At 31.8% G+C, this 15,023-nt stretch overlaps 1 protein-coding gene across 2 annotated transcripts; it reads right to left on the bottom strand.

Moving 5' to 3' along the window:
• Positions 1-614: 614 nt before the first annotated feature.
• Positions 615-8,958, bottom strand: LOC147499816 (PITH domain protein (DUF1000)). 2 transcript variants are annotated; one of them, XM_086561585.1, is made up of 8 exons: positions 8,810-8,958; positions 8,630-8,716; positions 8,432-8,555; positions 8,156-8,204; positions 7,986-8,043; positions 7,852-7,898; positions 7,404-7,481; positions 615-852 (listed from the first exon to the last, which is right to left on the bottom strand). In XM_086561585.1, the coding sequence occupies exons 1-8, from the start codon at positions 8,846-8,848 to the stop codon at positions 798-800; spliced, it is 537 nt and encodes a 178-aa protein (XP_086417711.1). In that variant the 5' UTR covers positions 8,849-8,958; the 3' UTR covers positions 615-797. The 2 variants fall into 2 exon arrangements, with proteins under 2 accessions (XP_086417711.1, XP_086417712.1); XM_086561586.1 differs by lacking the exon at positions 615-852 and adding an exon at positions 1,084-1,151.
• Positions 8,959-15,023: the final 6,065 nt, after the last annotated feature.

Genomic DNA, 15,023 nt, shown 5'->3' with positions numbered 1-15,023 from the left:
ATAAATGCACCCGTAATATCAATTTCTAACAGAACTCACCGCTCATCACCTGATGCAGTGACGCCCACTTAGAATTGAATAGCAATGGATTCTCTTTGAAATATCACTGTTAACATCAACTCCTCTTCACTCACTCTTATCTGATATCTCTATCTTCATCAGAGATTTCAAGTTCCAAAGAGAAAAATAATAAGAAAAGTTGTTATAGTGATGCAAAACTACAGCAAAATGTCCCATTCAAAGTTTCAAACAAGTAGCGGCTTAAAAAAGAGGAAAAGACTCAAAGGACAAAGGGCGAAATAAATAAATTTAATCAAGAAAAAGGCAGGAGACAGGCTCCTATAGGTCGTCAGCTGACCTATCTAGCCATCTAGCGAAGTCTCAGTTCCAAAAATCGAGAAAGCTAAAACAGAAACCAAGAAATGCAAAAGTGAAAATACACCCAAAATTTTCAAAGTAGGCAATAATGCACACATACATAGCCCACAGCGACCCGAATCTTTTTCCAGTAAATAACAGTGCGCCGTCGGTAACCGGTGACGTACTAATAATTAGGGTTATCTGCATTGCTAAGATACTACAAATCTACAACGAAACTAGACAAGACTGCAAAAGAAATAAAAAGCTGCTACAACATCTCCATTCATAAATGATGATTGGTTTGAGTTAAATCACACTGTCAATGTAGAAAGGAGAAATGATCCCAAGTACTCAAATTCATTCAAATAAGATCTAACATTTCCCTCTCTTTTACTTTCTCTTCTTTTCTTCAAGGATTTGGTAGTAGGGTCAGTTCTTTAGTGGTTGTGGTCCTCTATCTTCTTCAACCCTTTCATGTCGGTTGTCTCTACTCTGCATTCAGAACCATAAAAATGTCACTACAGGGTACGCAATTTTATACCTGCATTGATGCATACTGTTCAATATAACAAATGGGTACGTACAATCGTTGGGATGTTATAGAAAAATGACAAACTTATACACAGTCGTGACTTATGAGTGTCTGGTGACAGTGGACTCTGCCTCATTTTTAACAACTTATATGAAATTTTATATCCCAATTGAGCAAGAAACTTACAATGATGCAGTCCTCCCCTTCAACTAACCTGATGTGTAATGTACTCATGTGCATTTCAACATATCAATACAATCTGCTCAATTAGCAAATAAAAATACAAATTTTATATCCTAATTGAGCCAGAAACTGGGAGAAATAATATACCATTGGATCCCTGAGATTATGAGTATATTCAAAGACCCCGCAAAACCCACAGTTTGTACACAATATCTGATCAAAGCTCACTGTTTATATCACAAACTCTTCACATGATTAATAATCGAAAGATTATGAAAAATGTCACAGCATGCAAATTGGACTTGCCCTCCTTTGGTTTGTGCCAGAATTCAATCTCTGGCTGACCACAAGGTACCAAAATGGGGGTTCCAATAGATAGTCCAATGAGAGCCAAGTTTGACCCCTTACATATTCAATCCGTTTACTGAAGGAAAAACCATATACAAACAGCAGCACGTCCTTGCCACTTATATTCATACTAGATTTCAGTTAGAAGTCTACAACAAATAAAATCTCTTAAATCTAATAGAGCGAGCTAAATCATGCGAGACCTAGATATTGGAAGCATCTAGAAAGAAGCTCAAAATACAATTAAGAAATAACAAACTGCAGCATGACCCATTGCTGTAATAGTCGTATTAGGATAGTTTGGTAATTTCACTGTTTTTATGTTTCAGGCCATGTTGGTCCCAGTCAAGTCCAAACCCATTCAACGAAAACTTTCATCAATTAACAATTCACTCAAATAATATAATTTCATTAAAAATCACTCGTGAAACATTCTTTCATAAATCACATAACTTAACCAAAAACCAATCTTTTGCTTTAGAGGTGTGGGAAGAGTTGACACAACCAAGGGTAATAGCTTTCCCACTTCTTGGCCAAGCTGAGTCTTTACAAGATTTTCTATAAGATACGGATGCTTTGGTGACAAGATATGGCGTCTATTACCGTATGCTATTATTTGGGTGTTGTGGAAAACAAAAACAAGAAACAATCATACATTCTGGGGTAAAGTGTTAGCAATTCGAAGTACTGTGCTAGAAGGGTTAAAGAGCTATTGTGGCATTATAGGTTCAAAGACCTTGTTTTCAACTAGTCGCATGTCTTAACAGGAGAGTGAACCAGGGGGGGGCGGGGTCTTTGGTGGGTAATTAGTCTGTTTTGTTTTATTTTATTTGTAAACAAGTGACGTCCTTACTGTTTTACGCTTTTGTTTTCTTTTGTAACTTTTGTGCCATACACTACCCTCTTAATAAAGATCACTTGTAAAAAATTATAAAAAAACAAAAAACCAACCTAGTAAAACTAATTGAGGCACCCTATTCTATTTATGCTAAACCTAAACCTCCTCAAACCTAACATAGAAGGAATGAGCTGGACATGGACTTGGGCAAACACGACTGAAACATAAAAACAATGAAAATACAACCCTTTTACGCTTTTGTTTTCTTTTGTAACTTTTGTGCCATACACTACCCTCTTAATAAAGATCACTTATAAAAAAAACAAAAAACAAAAAACCAACCTAGTAAAACTAATTGAGACACCCTATTCTATTTATGTTAAACCTAAACCTCCTCAAACCTAACCTAGAAGGAATGAGCTGGACATGGACTTGGGCAAACACGACCTGAAACATAAAAACAATGAAAATACTACCCTTTTATGCTTTTGTTTTCTTTTGTAACTTTTGTGCCATACACTACCCTCTTAATAAAGATCACTTATAAAAAAAACAAAAAACAAAAAACCAACCTAGTAAAACTAATTGAGGCACCCTATTCTATTTATGCTAAACCTAAACCTCCTCAAACCTAACCTAAAAGGAATGAGCTGGACATGGACTTGGGCAAACACGACCTGAAACATAAAAACAATGAAAATACTAAAATACTCTCACTCTATATGCCTATTACATCATTCCAACCTAAGCCGAATGGATTGGATTTGGACTTGGCTTGAAATATAAAAACAATGAAAATACTAAAATACCCTCACACTCTGTGCCTATTTCATCAAGGGCAGTCAGTTGAAACAATAATCACCTATATCAATTCAAGCTAGGATAAATTAAACTATTGATCTGGATGAATACTTTCAAGTGTTTTTCTATTTTTGGAACAATTGTATTACAATAGGAATGGTTATTTCCTTCTTTTCCCTTGTTGATGTAGGATACCTCATCCTACTTCTATATATATAGTGCATGCTAAAAATCTCGAACTTTACTTATGTAGACAAATTTTGAAATGTGTTTACAAGAGACAGTCTTAATTAATTTTTTCATTGAAAGGCTGACTTTAAGATTTTTACGGCGTGACTAATACAAAAACCCGTGTCTTGCTTCTATAATTTGCAGAATCATGAATCCCACAATTTCTCTATTCTTATTAGTAAAACTTGTTCTACTTTTGGAAGACACTGCATTACATCACTAGATTCCCTTGCTTTCTATCTAGCTCTAGATATTTGGGGTAAAAATTCCAATCCTAGAAGACATGACCAATGCTTATTGCGAGCTGGCATAGCTTTATAGCCTAATAATAATATTTTATTGTAAACAACAGTTTTGGAGACCGACAAGTAAAATCCACTCTTCAGATAGAATAAAATCCCATAAATAAAAAACTAGAATAACAATTCTAAAAACTAATTAATAGTTCACTGTCCGTGCCCTTCTTTTTGCTGGCAATGTCGGATACATGCATGGCACAACAACACATTTATATGTGCACATCTGCAATGTGCACTAAGGATAGGCGGTTGCTGGCGTATGAGTGCCATGTGCATAGTCAGATCAAAATTTTAATTTGATTCGAAAGAAGAAAACTGTGAAAGTAAAAGACAGAAACCCAAGGAAGAAGGGAGAATAAGTTGGAAAACGAAAAAGAAGAAAAAAGACAAAAGGAAGAAGAAAAGCATACTATCCCTCAGTACAATTTGTTTTCTTCAAAAAAACACTGTTCCCCAAGGGCGTTGGAGGCAGTGACAGTATCACTTCACATATGAAACATAGTTACCAAACACCCAAGATAAGAAACAATGTTTGTCAAATTTGTCAAATGTTTGTTTATTGCCAATAGAACAACATACCAAGATAAGAAACAATGCCATCAAAGAATATACACATCTAAAATTAAAAAAAAAAAACCTAAAAAATCAAAATAGCCTAAGTAAAGGCCAGTCTAAGAGATAACAAACAATGTCATCAACGAATACACATACACAACTAAAAGTCAAAAGGAGCTCAAAAACCAAATTAGCCTATGCACCGGTCTAGGTGCTCATTCAAAAAACCCACTCTTCAAAAACTTCAAAGTAGCTTAAAACGCCTCAAATGTTTTTCCTAAAGCACTAGTAAGGGTTTGTTAACACAACATAGAATACTTTTCACTACTATGACTGACAACTTCATCTGAAGCCTTGGTGTTTAGGTCAAATCAGATTTATGTTTTCTTTAATGTTGGAAACTACTTGCAATTAAGTCCAATAGATTCATTGTCTAAATTAACTATACATAGAGAAAATGATGCATTTTCTTGATGTAAACATAGTCTTGCTGAGATACTACTTGGTTTACGTATCAAATTACTGAGGTATGCCAAGGAGTTTGAAGTAGCTGCATAAATCTATAAGTGAAAGTGAACGACTAGAAGATTGAAGATTGGTAGAATGAGAATTCTCTAGTTTATCCAAATTAGGACTTGTGTGGAAGTTATAAATTATAACCTCAAACCGCGTTTTCCTAGGCAGCAAATTGAGTTAGAAAATGCTTGAGGAAACGGACTACAGGAAATCCATATAAGAGCACGACTAGGGGTGACTTTGGATAAGATAAAGGGCTTTCGGAAAAAATTCCAATTTTTTTCGGATGACAATATCCTTTCTAAATCCGATCCAATTATTTTTCATATGACAATTTTTTTTCCGAATTCGGAAAATTAGGAAAAACGGAAAATTTTCGAAAATTTCAGAATCTACAAAATATTGAAATAAATTGAAAATTTGAATTATATAATCAGATTCTCTTAGAATAACCATTTTTTATCCAGTTAATACATTCATTTAGCAATCATTTTAAAATGTATTAATTCTAAAAAACAACTTAGACCTTTTAACTCGTTTATTCAACAAACTTTTTCTTCATATTAATGCATTAATTCAACAAATAAGAATATGGGATAAATTAAGACATATACTAGAATGAAAAAATTAATTTCTTGAAGTTGTGAGAGAGACAATGTTCTACTTCTCTGGGGGTTTTTATTTGGTTTGTAAACTATATGCAGTTTTAATTTAGTAACTATATGAAATAAACCAGATATATTAAAAATTCGAAAATTAATCGGAAATCGGATCGGATTTTGAAAACATATCCAATTCCAATCCAATAAATTTTCGAAAAAATTGGATATCGAAATTTCGGATATTGGAACACAAATATCATTGCCAAATTCGGAAAAATTGGGTTTTCGGAAAAAAGAGACACCCCTAAGCATGACCAACGGTTTTGTTGCCAAATCCTCAAAACTCCATTATTGTAGACACACTTTTGAGGCTTAGCATTAAAACCCTCACAATTTGCATAGGTTCTCATGAGAGGTCCCACACTCCCATTTCTATTTAACTTTTGTATTGTTTAAGGGTCCTAACTTATATCATCTCATTTTTCACTTGTATATTGAGGCTATTGTACCCTTGTCTACACAAAGTAGTTTTTGTTAAGATAACATGTAATATGCCATCTTTGTTAAGGTTTTATTGGTAAAGATGAAAAACTATTAAACACATCTTAATTTTGGTCAATCGAGGAGGATAGAACAAGTACATGATCCCACACTACTTATTGGCAACGACTAGTACACCATTCATGCTGGATACATGCGGCAGATTATAGTGCTTTGGGGTTTTGGGATGCCATTATGTTGTTTTGTCGCCTCCCTGGATGTTTTTTTTGGTAAATATTTTCCAATTTTTTTTGTTGCAATGTCCAACCCACCTGTATTTCACTAAAACCCAAACACTTTTACCAAAAACCATCTCCAACTGTAGGTACCAACTAGCAAAATTGGTAAAACTTTTAAATGATGATACTAGAGGTCTAGGGCTTGAACCCCACCAGCATTACTAAGTTACTAATCTCATTTAAAACAAGTTTGCGAATTAAAAATAAAAAACCATCTCCAACAAAGCCCCTAATTGGTATCGAGATAACACTTGAACCTCAAAAAGTATATATATATATATATATATATATATATATATATATATATATATATAGTCTTTCTCTAAAAAATAGCTACATAAGTTAACTTAAAATAAAATAAGTACGTAAATAAAACTTCACCTATAAAATGAATTCAAAGCTAATTTTTTATGGTTGTGAAACACTCACTATAAAGATCATCCCTACAAAATTTCAACTCATTTGAAAACCTCTAACATAGATAAAAATTGTTATCTTTAAAAAGAAATCTAACGATCTAGAAATGTCGACTTTTTACAATAATATTTTGCTAATGTTGGAAGTTTCCAAATGAGCTGAAATTTTATGGAGATGATCTTTACAGTGAGTATATCATATCCACAAAACATTGGGGTTAAATTCCTTTTATAGGTGAAATTTTATCTACGTACTTATTTTAAGTTAACTTAAGTAGCTACTTTTAGAGAATATATATATATATATATATATATTAAACCAACCGAGTAAAACAAGACAAAGTGGGTTTCATAAAAATTGCATATATGAAGCAACTCGATGCAGTCTGTTAGACCATGATGTGAGTTTCTTACATTTTAAATTCATGGAACAAATCTATGCCAGTATGTCGCACTAGATCCTCGAGTTTGAAACAACGATAGATAATAGGAAGACTTAACAAGGTCTCCAATTAGACAACAAAAGGATATTTTCTTTTCTCAGCTTACCATCTTCCTAGATCTTTGAGGCCACTCGATTCTAAACCAGACACTAGCTCAAAACATTACAGATAACATCCCGAGAATGAGCATCAACATCGATAATGGTGTTCTACTCTATTCTGTAGTACTCTAGACCATATCATATAAAATCAAATAAATGACTTATAGTGTAATTAGTCCTGAATGCTTCTTAAACATTATGTTGGAGGAGTGAAAAAATAAGTTCTTATAGGGATCTTTTCACCCCCAGATTGCTTGTGGGACATATAGGGAAATAAAAAATAATGACTGAAAAGAATAGATGAAAACAACAAGGTATTGTATATAAGCAAAGGAAATAATGAACAAAGGCATACCACGCAATATTAAACACTATATGGGACTAAATAAATGTACTTACGTGCTTCCATAGAAGACGATCTTTTGAACTTTCGTGATGTCCGCACCACTTTGGTTGTCCTCAATAAAGAGGGTAAGGCTGGTACAAATTCATATTAATAAGGTGTTATTCCTTGATATATCTCAAATCCTTAATAATAAAACAGGCACACATAGAGGAGAAGGGAGTAGGGCAGGGATCGGGTTGGATATGGCTATATCCGAATCCGAATCCGAATAGTTTGACAATATCCGAACCCAAATTCGAATAAAACCGAAATTTAATATCCGAACCCGACCGACTCGAACGGATAACACTAAAAATTCAAAAAAAGCCCAAAAATTATATCCGAATTCGAACCCGAATAAATAAACGGATATGAAAATCGACCCGAACCCGGACTATTCGGAGTCGGGTAAAACCCGACCCGATTCCCTGCCCTAGAAGGGAGAGAGAAGAAAATTCATACCTTCGGACATTCTGAAATTTAACATACTTCAGTAGAACTGGCTTACCCTACAGATCAACAAAATTAATCATCATTCAGAAAATCAAACAATATGTTAGCAAAAAAGAACAACCATACTAGAGCGAGACAATTACCTTCAGATTATCTGGCGAAAATACAACGGTGTCGCTGGGTGGGAAGTCGTTGACATTACTGCAGAAAGGATCATCACAATAAATGTAAGTACTGCTGAGCAACAAAGCAGGCTTTCCAGGGAAGGTTTGTTTATAGACAGTAAAGCTCCTAATAACATATGCAAATATACCTGAATCCCATGTGCTCTTTGTTTGCGAAAAGTTTCACAGTCATAGCACCTGCGCAAACACAAGCAATTAGAATACTCGAAGCAAACGTTTCAGCTTATACAGCACCCATTAAGCCCTAGAATTTCTTCATACCACTCAATATCTAACGAGATTATTCTAAAATCACATAGAGATAAATGTGCTTAGATAAACAAAATTATTCTAAGGAGCTGCGATTAAAACCTCATAGAAAAACACAAGTTGCATGTTTGAATAGTAAATCATAATTAGCTGACCTTCATCTTCAGGTCCTTTAATACTAACAGAATGAAGCTTAATAACTTGAGTAAAAGGAATATAAACCAAAAGCTGCTCATCAGCATCACTCTCCAAAATCAAACCTTCATCTTCTCTATAACCCTAAAAACAAAACTTCATATATAAATTTTTTTTATAAATCCAAATAGTTACCATAATAATAAATTTTTTTTAACCTGTTTCAAAGCATTGACAATTGAATGGTTAGGTTTTTGGTTCAGACATTCAACTCCAGTCCAGTCAATAAAATCAAGTAAGTCAACCTGGTCAAACAATACATAAATTGTTTTGTGTTAGTTAAGCATTAATATTGAGTGAGTGAATTGAAATATAGTTAGGGTTTACTATATACTTACTTGGTTTCTGTAAATTGCGCTCGAGGATTCGGTAGACATGGCGAGATGATGATGCAGAATGAAAAACTTTAATTTGCTTGCTCAACTGTGTTTTATAGGGGAGTACAAATATTTAAGTGAAAGTTTGTTGCTCTAAGCCCATCAGTCCACGTCGATTTAAAAGCCCATCAGTCCACGTCGATTTAAAAGCCAACCCATATGTACTTTCAGTCCTAATAATTTTTTTGATATTTATCGTGGATATATCTCTTCAGAGATATTTTACATTGTTTCACATACAAATATCGTGAATATATTCAAAATATCAATAAATATCATAGATATTTTATGATATATCTTTTGTAATTATTTGAAATATAATAGTAAATATTAAATAAATTTATTATCTATACAAAATATTATAAATATCGTTAAAATTGATGAAATATTACTGATATTTGCAGTCTCATATGTCTCTCCAGTCTACACATACCGCAATATTTTTGTACTGAACAATTTAAGTGCCTATTAATTGTCGCTTAATCGGCGCATAAGAGCTATGCGCCCCTCGACCGATCCGATCAAGAAAAAATTTAGAGGTCTGAGCAGGTGCCATAAAACAGGTAATTTCTTCCGCTTAATCGGCGATTAATCGGAAAATTGGTATAAAAAAAAAACGCCGATTAATAGGTTTATAGGTTTTTTTTTTTAAAAAAAACAAAATTTAAGCCTACAAAAAAGCACAAAAAAGAAAAGCTCACAAATCTATATATTAAAGACATTTCACTTCACCGAGGAAAAATAATCAAAACCGTGAAAAGTGAAAAACCATCAAAGAAAACTCTTAGGCCAACTACCACTCCACCACTCACGCTTGTAGTTTTTTGACTTTATTTTGTTTTAGGTTGTTACTAGATTTTGGACGGGGCATACGCCGGGATCTATTAAATATTTTGTGTGCTGAAAAGACTTTACAAAATGTCTCATATATAGGGGCGGAATCGGTCGGTAGACCGAATTGACCCAACCCGACACCGAAATATATCGGGTTTGGTAAACTATTTGAGGAGTTGTGTTGGGGGATAGGGCATTTAGGCGATTAGATTTTTTAGGTTTGAGTGTGATTTTTATATCCGTTTATATAATCGAGTCAAATTCGGGTTCGGGTATGTCGGGTTCGGGTTCAAGTTCGGATATGATTTTTGGGCTTTTTTTAATTTTTAGTGTTATCCGATCGGGTTAGTCGGGTTCGGGTCGGATTCGGATATTAAATTTCGAATATAATCGGGTTCGGGTTCGATTCGATTCAGATATTATGAAACTATTAGGATTGGATTCGAATATAGCCATATTCGACCCGATCCCTGCCCTAGTCTCATACAAATTTTTGAATCAGAATATATTTTTATTAAAAATAAACCGACATACGTTAATGAGCAGCGATTATGGTGCATAAGTACTTGAAAACTAAGGGATCAAATTGAGATAGTCTATTCGCTTTGTGGTTTAGGATATTAATCCGTAATTTTCAAATGGAATTATCTTAAACTCGATGTAGCTTATATAATAGTTTTATTAGATTTATAGTGATTTAATGGGTAAATCATCACCGCTCGGCTTACGTACTAATGTGTACAAATAACTAAAATATCTACCAAATCATTAAAACAGATTGATTGTTTCTATATCCTCAAAGAATACACTATGATGCAAATCATATAATTTTAATAAAGTACCGACTTATTTCGAATATATCCTTAACACGGCCTCAAAACATAGTTAAAAACAATTATACAAAAAATAACATCACAAAATATATAATAAAAAATAAAAATAATAATAATAACGGCAAAGCAATAATGACAAATATTTTAAAAATTATATAATACTGAATGAAACTAACGTAAAAAAACAATTAATGGGGAACCGAAAACTGAATGCAAATGCATCAAAGTATAACCTCAAATAATATTTAATAGAAAATCGGAAACTGGATGCAAAGACAAGTATTAAACTAATTTTAAAAATTAATTAATAGAAAATTGGAATATGGATACAACTGCATTAAACTAACATCAAATAATAATTAACGGAAAATCAAAACTTTGATACAAATATATCAAACTAACATAAAAAAAAATTGTCGGAAAATCGGAAACTGGATGCAAATGTATTAAGCTAACCCTCAAAGATTAAATTAACGGGAAATCGGAAACTGGATGTAACTGTATTGAACTAACCTCGAAGAAAAATTAATTATAAATTAGAAATATGATGCAAATGCGTGGAACTAATCTTAAAAACTAATTAACGGGAAATCGAAAACCGGATGCAACTGCACTGAACTAATTAATCTCAAAAAAATAAACGTACTGGCTGCAAATGCATTGAACTAACCTCAAGAAATAATTAACAAGAAATCGAAAACTGGATGCAAATTCATTGAATTAACCTCAAACAATAATTAACGGGAAATCAGAAACTAGATACAAATGCAATTTTATCAAATAATAAACGAGAAATCAGAAACTGGATGAAAATGCATTAAACTAATCTCACGAAATAATTAATGGGAAATCATAAACTGGATGCAAATGCATTGAACTGACCTCAAAGAACAATTAACAGGAAATTGGAAATTGGATGCAAATGTATTGAACTAACCGAAAAGAATAATTAACGAGAAATCAGAAACTGGATGCAACTACATTGAACTGATCTCAAAAAAAAAAAAATAACGGGAATTGGAAATTGGATGCAACTGCATTGAACTAACCTGAAAATATAAATAATAACAAATCAGAAACTATATGCAAATGCATTGAACTAACCTCAAAACATAGTTGGGTTATATTGTGGCAATATCTCGATAAGTATAGTTTTGCATTTAAAATGGTGTTTATTAAAATATTTGTGGATCTATTAAATATTTTGTGTGCTGAAAAGGCTTTACAAAATGTCTCACACAAATTTTTGAATTAGAATATATTTTATTGAAAATAAATCGAAACACATTAATGAGCAGCGATTATGGTGCATAAGGACTTGGGAACTAAGGGATCAAATTGAGATAGCCTTTTAACTTTCTGGTTTAGGATATTAATCTATAATTTTCAAATATAATTATCTTAAAGCCGATCTAGTTTGTATAATAGTTTTCTTAGATTTATGGTGATTTAGCGGCAAATTTTCAAATCAGAATATATTTTTATTGAAAATAAACCGAAATATGTTAATGAGCAGCAATTATGGTGCATAAATACTTGGAAACTAAATGATCAAATTGAGATAGCTTATTCACTTTGTGGTTTAGGATATTAATCCATAATTTTCAAATAGAATTATCTTAAACTCAATCTAGCTTGTATAATTTTTTTTTTTTAGATTTATGGTGATTTAGCGGCAAATTTTGAATCAGAATATATTTTTATTGAAAATAAACCAAAATACGTTAATGAGCAGCGATTATGGTGCATAAATACTTGGAAACTAAATGATCAAATTGAGATAGCCTCTTCACTCTGTGGTTTAGGATATTAATCTGTAATTTTCAAATGGAATTATCTTAAACTCGATCTAGGTTGTATAGTAGTTTTATTAGATTTATGATGATTTAGCGGTAAATTATTACTGCTCGGCTTACATACTAATGTGTACAAATCATTAAAATAGATTGATTATTTTCCATATCCTCAAAGAATATACTACTTCCACTTGAAAAGATTTATCACAAGAACATGTGCTACGAACGGGTGTCGTTATATTAAATTATTCTAAAAAATATTAGCAACTATGCATATCTATGAGATATGAAAATTATATTAATTACTCATTTAAATTTCTTGAACCACTCTCTATAAAAAGGAAGCATCAAACCATCATAAAAACTTATCGACTTCTTTTTATTATTAGGTTTAACAATAGAAGTTTGATTGAAGTTTTGTGAGAATGCCTAATGTGACGAAGATAATATTGAAGCTACTTGAATAACAAAACATTCACAATCACAATAAAAGAATTATGATAAACACTACTTAAAATGCAAAACTATATTTGTCGAGACATTTATTCCCCCTCCATATAATACAAATATATTTTAGGGTTATTAGTTCAATACATTTGTATCAAGTTTTTGATTTTCCATTAATTATTCTTTGAGGTTAGTTTAATGTAGTACAATATGTTGTATCCAGTTTTCAATTTCTCATTAATTATTTTTTGAGGTTATTTCAATGCAGTTGTATCGAGTTTCCAATTATTATTAATTATTATTTGAAGTTAGTTTAATACAATTGCATCCACTTTATGATTTACCGTTAGTTATTCATTAAGGTTAATTCAGTACAGTTGCATCCAGTTTCCGATGTTTCGTTAATTAGTATTTGAGATTAGTTCATTGCATTTGCATCTAGGTTCCAATCTCTCGTTAATTACTCTTTGAGGTTAGTTCAATACATCTACATCTAGTTTTGATTTCGTTAATTGTTTTTCTAAGTTAGTTTGATAGTTTACAATTTCTATACAGTTTGCATACATGTAAGAGTTTGTTTTAATAAACTCGCTTTCATTTTGGATCCTAATTACTCGTAATTACTCATGTGAGAAGGCTAAAAAAGCGGACATTTATGCTTTAAGGTCAGTGTGATGCAGTAACATCCGACTTCCGATTTCCAATTAACTATTTTTTGAGGTTATTTCAATGCATTTGCATCCAATTTCTAATTTCATGTTAGTTAATCTCTTATTTTAGTTTAATGCAGTTGCATCCAGTTTTTGGTTTTCCCTTAATTATTATTTGAAGTTAGTTTAATGCAATTTCATCCAATTTTTCAATTTTATGTTAATTGTTCTTTGAGGTTAGTTCAATGCATTTGCATCAAGTTTATGATTTTCCGTTAATTATTTTTTGAGGTTAGTTCAATGCAGTTACATCAAATTTATAATTTCTTGTTAATTATTCAGTTAGGTTAGGTCAGTGCAGTTTCATCCATTTTTCAATGTTTCGTTAATTAGTCTTTCATATTAGTTCATTGCATTTGGATCTAATTTCTGATTTCTCGTTAATAACTCTTTAAGGTTAGTTCAATACATCTGCATCTAGTTTCTGATTATTAATGTTTTGAGGTTAGTTCGACGCAATTATATCCAGTTTTTATTTCCCGCTAATTATTCTTTGAGATTATTTCAATGCATTTACATTTAGTTTCGATTTCCTACCAATTATTTTATGAGGTTAGTTCAATGCAGTTGCATTCGATTTTTTATTTTCTATTAATTATTTGTTGAGTTTAGTTAAATTCATTTGCATCCAGTTTCCGGTTTCTCATTAATTATTATATGATGTTTGTTTAATGTATTTGCATACTGTTTCTGATTTCCCGTTAAATATTTTTCAAGTATTTGTATCCAATTTATAATTTTCTGTTAGTTATTATCTGATGTTAATTTAATGCAATTGTATCCAGTTTCCGATTTCTAGTTAATTACTTTTTGAGTTTAGTTTATTGCATTTGCATAAAGTTTTCGATTTTCCGTTAATTACTCTTTGAGCTCAGTTATGTATTTGAATCCAGTTTTCGATTTCATTTTAATTATCCAATGTGGTGTGTAATACCAACTTCTATTGATCCATCTGTAGTGTCATTGCAAACATGACATAAAAAGTAAGTTATGCTTGATTTACTATGTGGGATCATGGAAGATTATCCAGTTTCTGATTCCCCATTAATTATTCTTTATATTATGCATGACTCACTATGTGGAATCTTTAAATATTATCTACGAACGGATGTTGCTGTATTAATTATTTTGATATGCATAACTATTATATATTAATATTATCTTTAAATATTATCTTTAAATATGCATAACTATTATATATTAATATTATATTGATCACTCAACCAAATTTCTTATAACGTAAAAACCTCACTCTCCATTATAAAAAAATAACTCGTCTTTGATAAAACCCTTCAACTTCATTTTGTTGTTTAATAAAAGAAGTATGATTGAAGTTTGTGAGATTGCCTAATAAGGTGAACTTCATTTATATTGAAGCTACTTGAATGGCAAAAAGTTCCCAATCATAGGAAATAGATAAGATAAACACAATTTTAAGTGTAAAACTATAGTTATCGAGACATTCCCATAGTATATAACCCATGCAACTATTTTTTAGGTTAGTTCATTGCATTTGCATCCAGTTTATGATTTTTCGTTAGTTATATTTTGAGGT

Source organism: Coptis chinensis, chromosome 5 (genome assembly GCF_015680905.1).
Source record: "Coptis chinensis isolate HL-2020 chromosome 5, ASM1568090v1, whole genome shotgun sequence".
Taxonomy (NCBI): Eukaryota; Viridiplantae; Streptophyta; class Magnoliopsida; order Ranunculales; family Ranunculaceae; genus Coptis; species Coptis chinensis.
Note: the sequence above shows the minus strand (reverse complement) of the source record. Positions and strands in the feature narration are given on the sequence as shown.

What these genes read in the sequence shown, in the direction of transcription:
- LOC147499816 (XM_086561585.1), bottom strand. Translation starts at nt 8,848, where the DNA reads ATGTCTACCGAATCCTCGAGCGCAATTTACAGAAACCAA. An exon ending in AAAGAGCACATGGGATTCAG is followed by an intron (nt 8,044 to 8,155) that starts GTATATTTGCAT and finishes TCCTTTCTGCAG; the next exon opens with TAATGTCAACGACTTCCCAC. An exon ending in AAATTTCAGAATGTCCGAAG is followed by an intron (nt 7,482 to 7,851) that starts GTATGAATTTTC and finishes AATTTGTACCAG; the next exon opens with CCTTACCCTCTTTATTGAGG.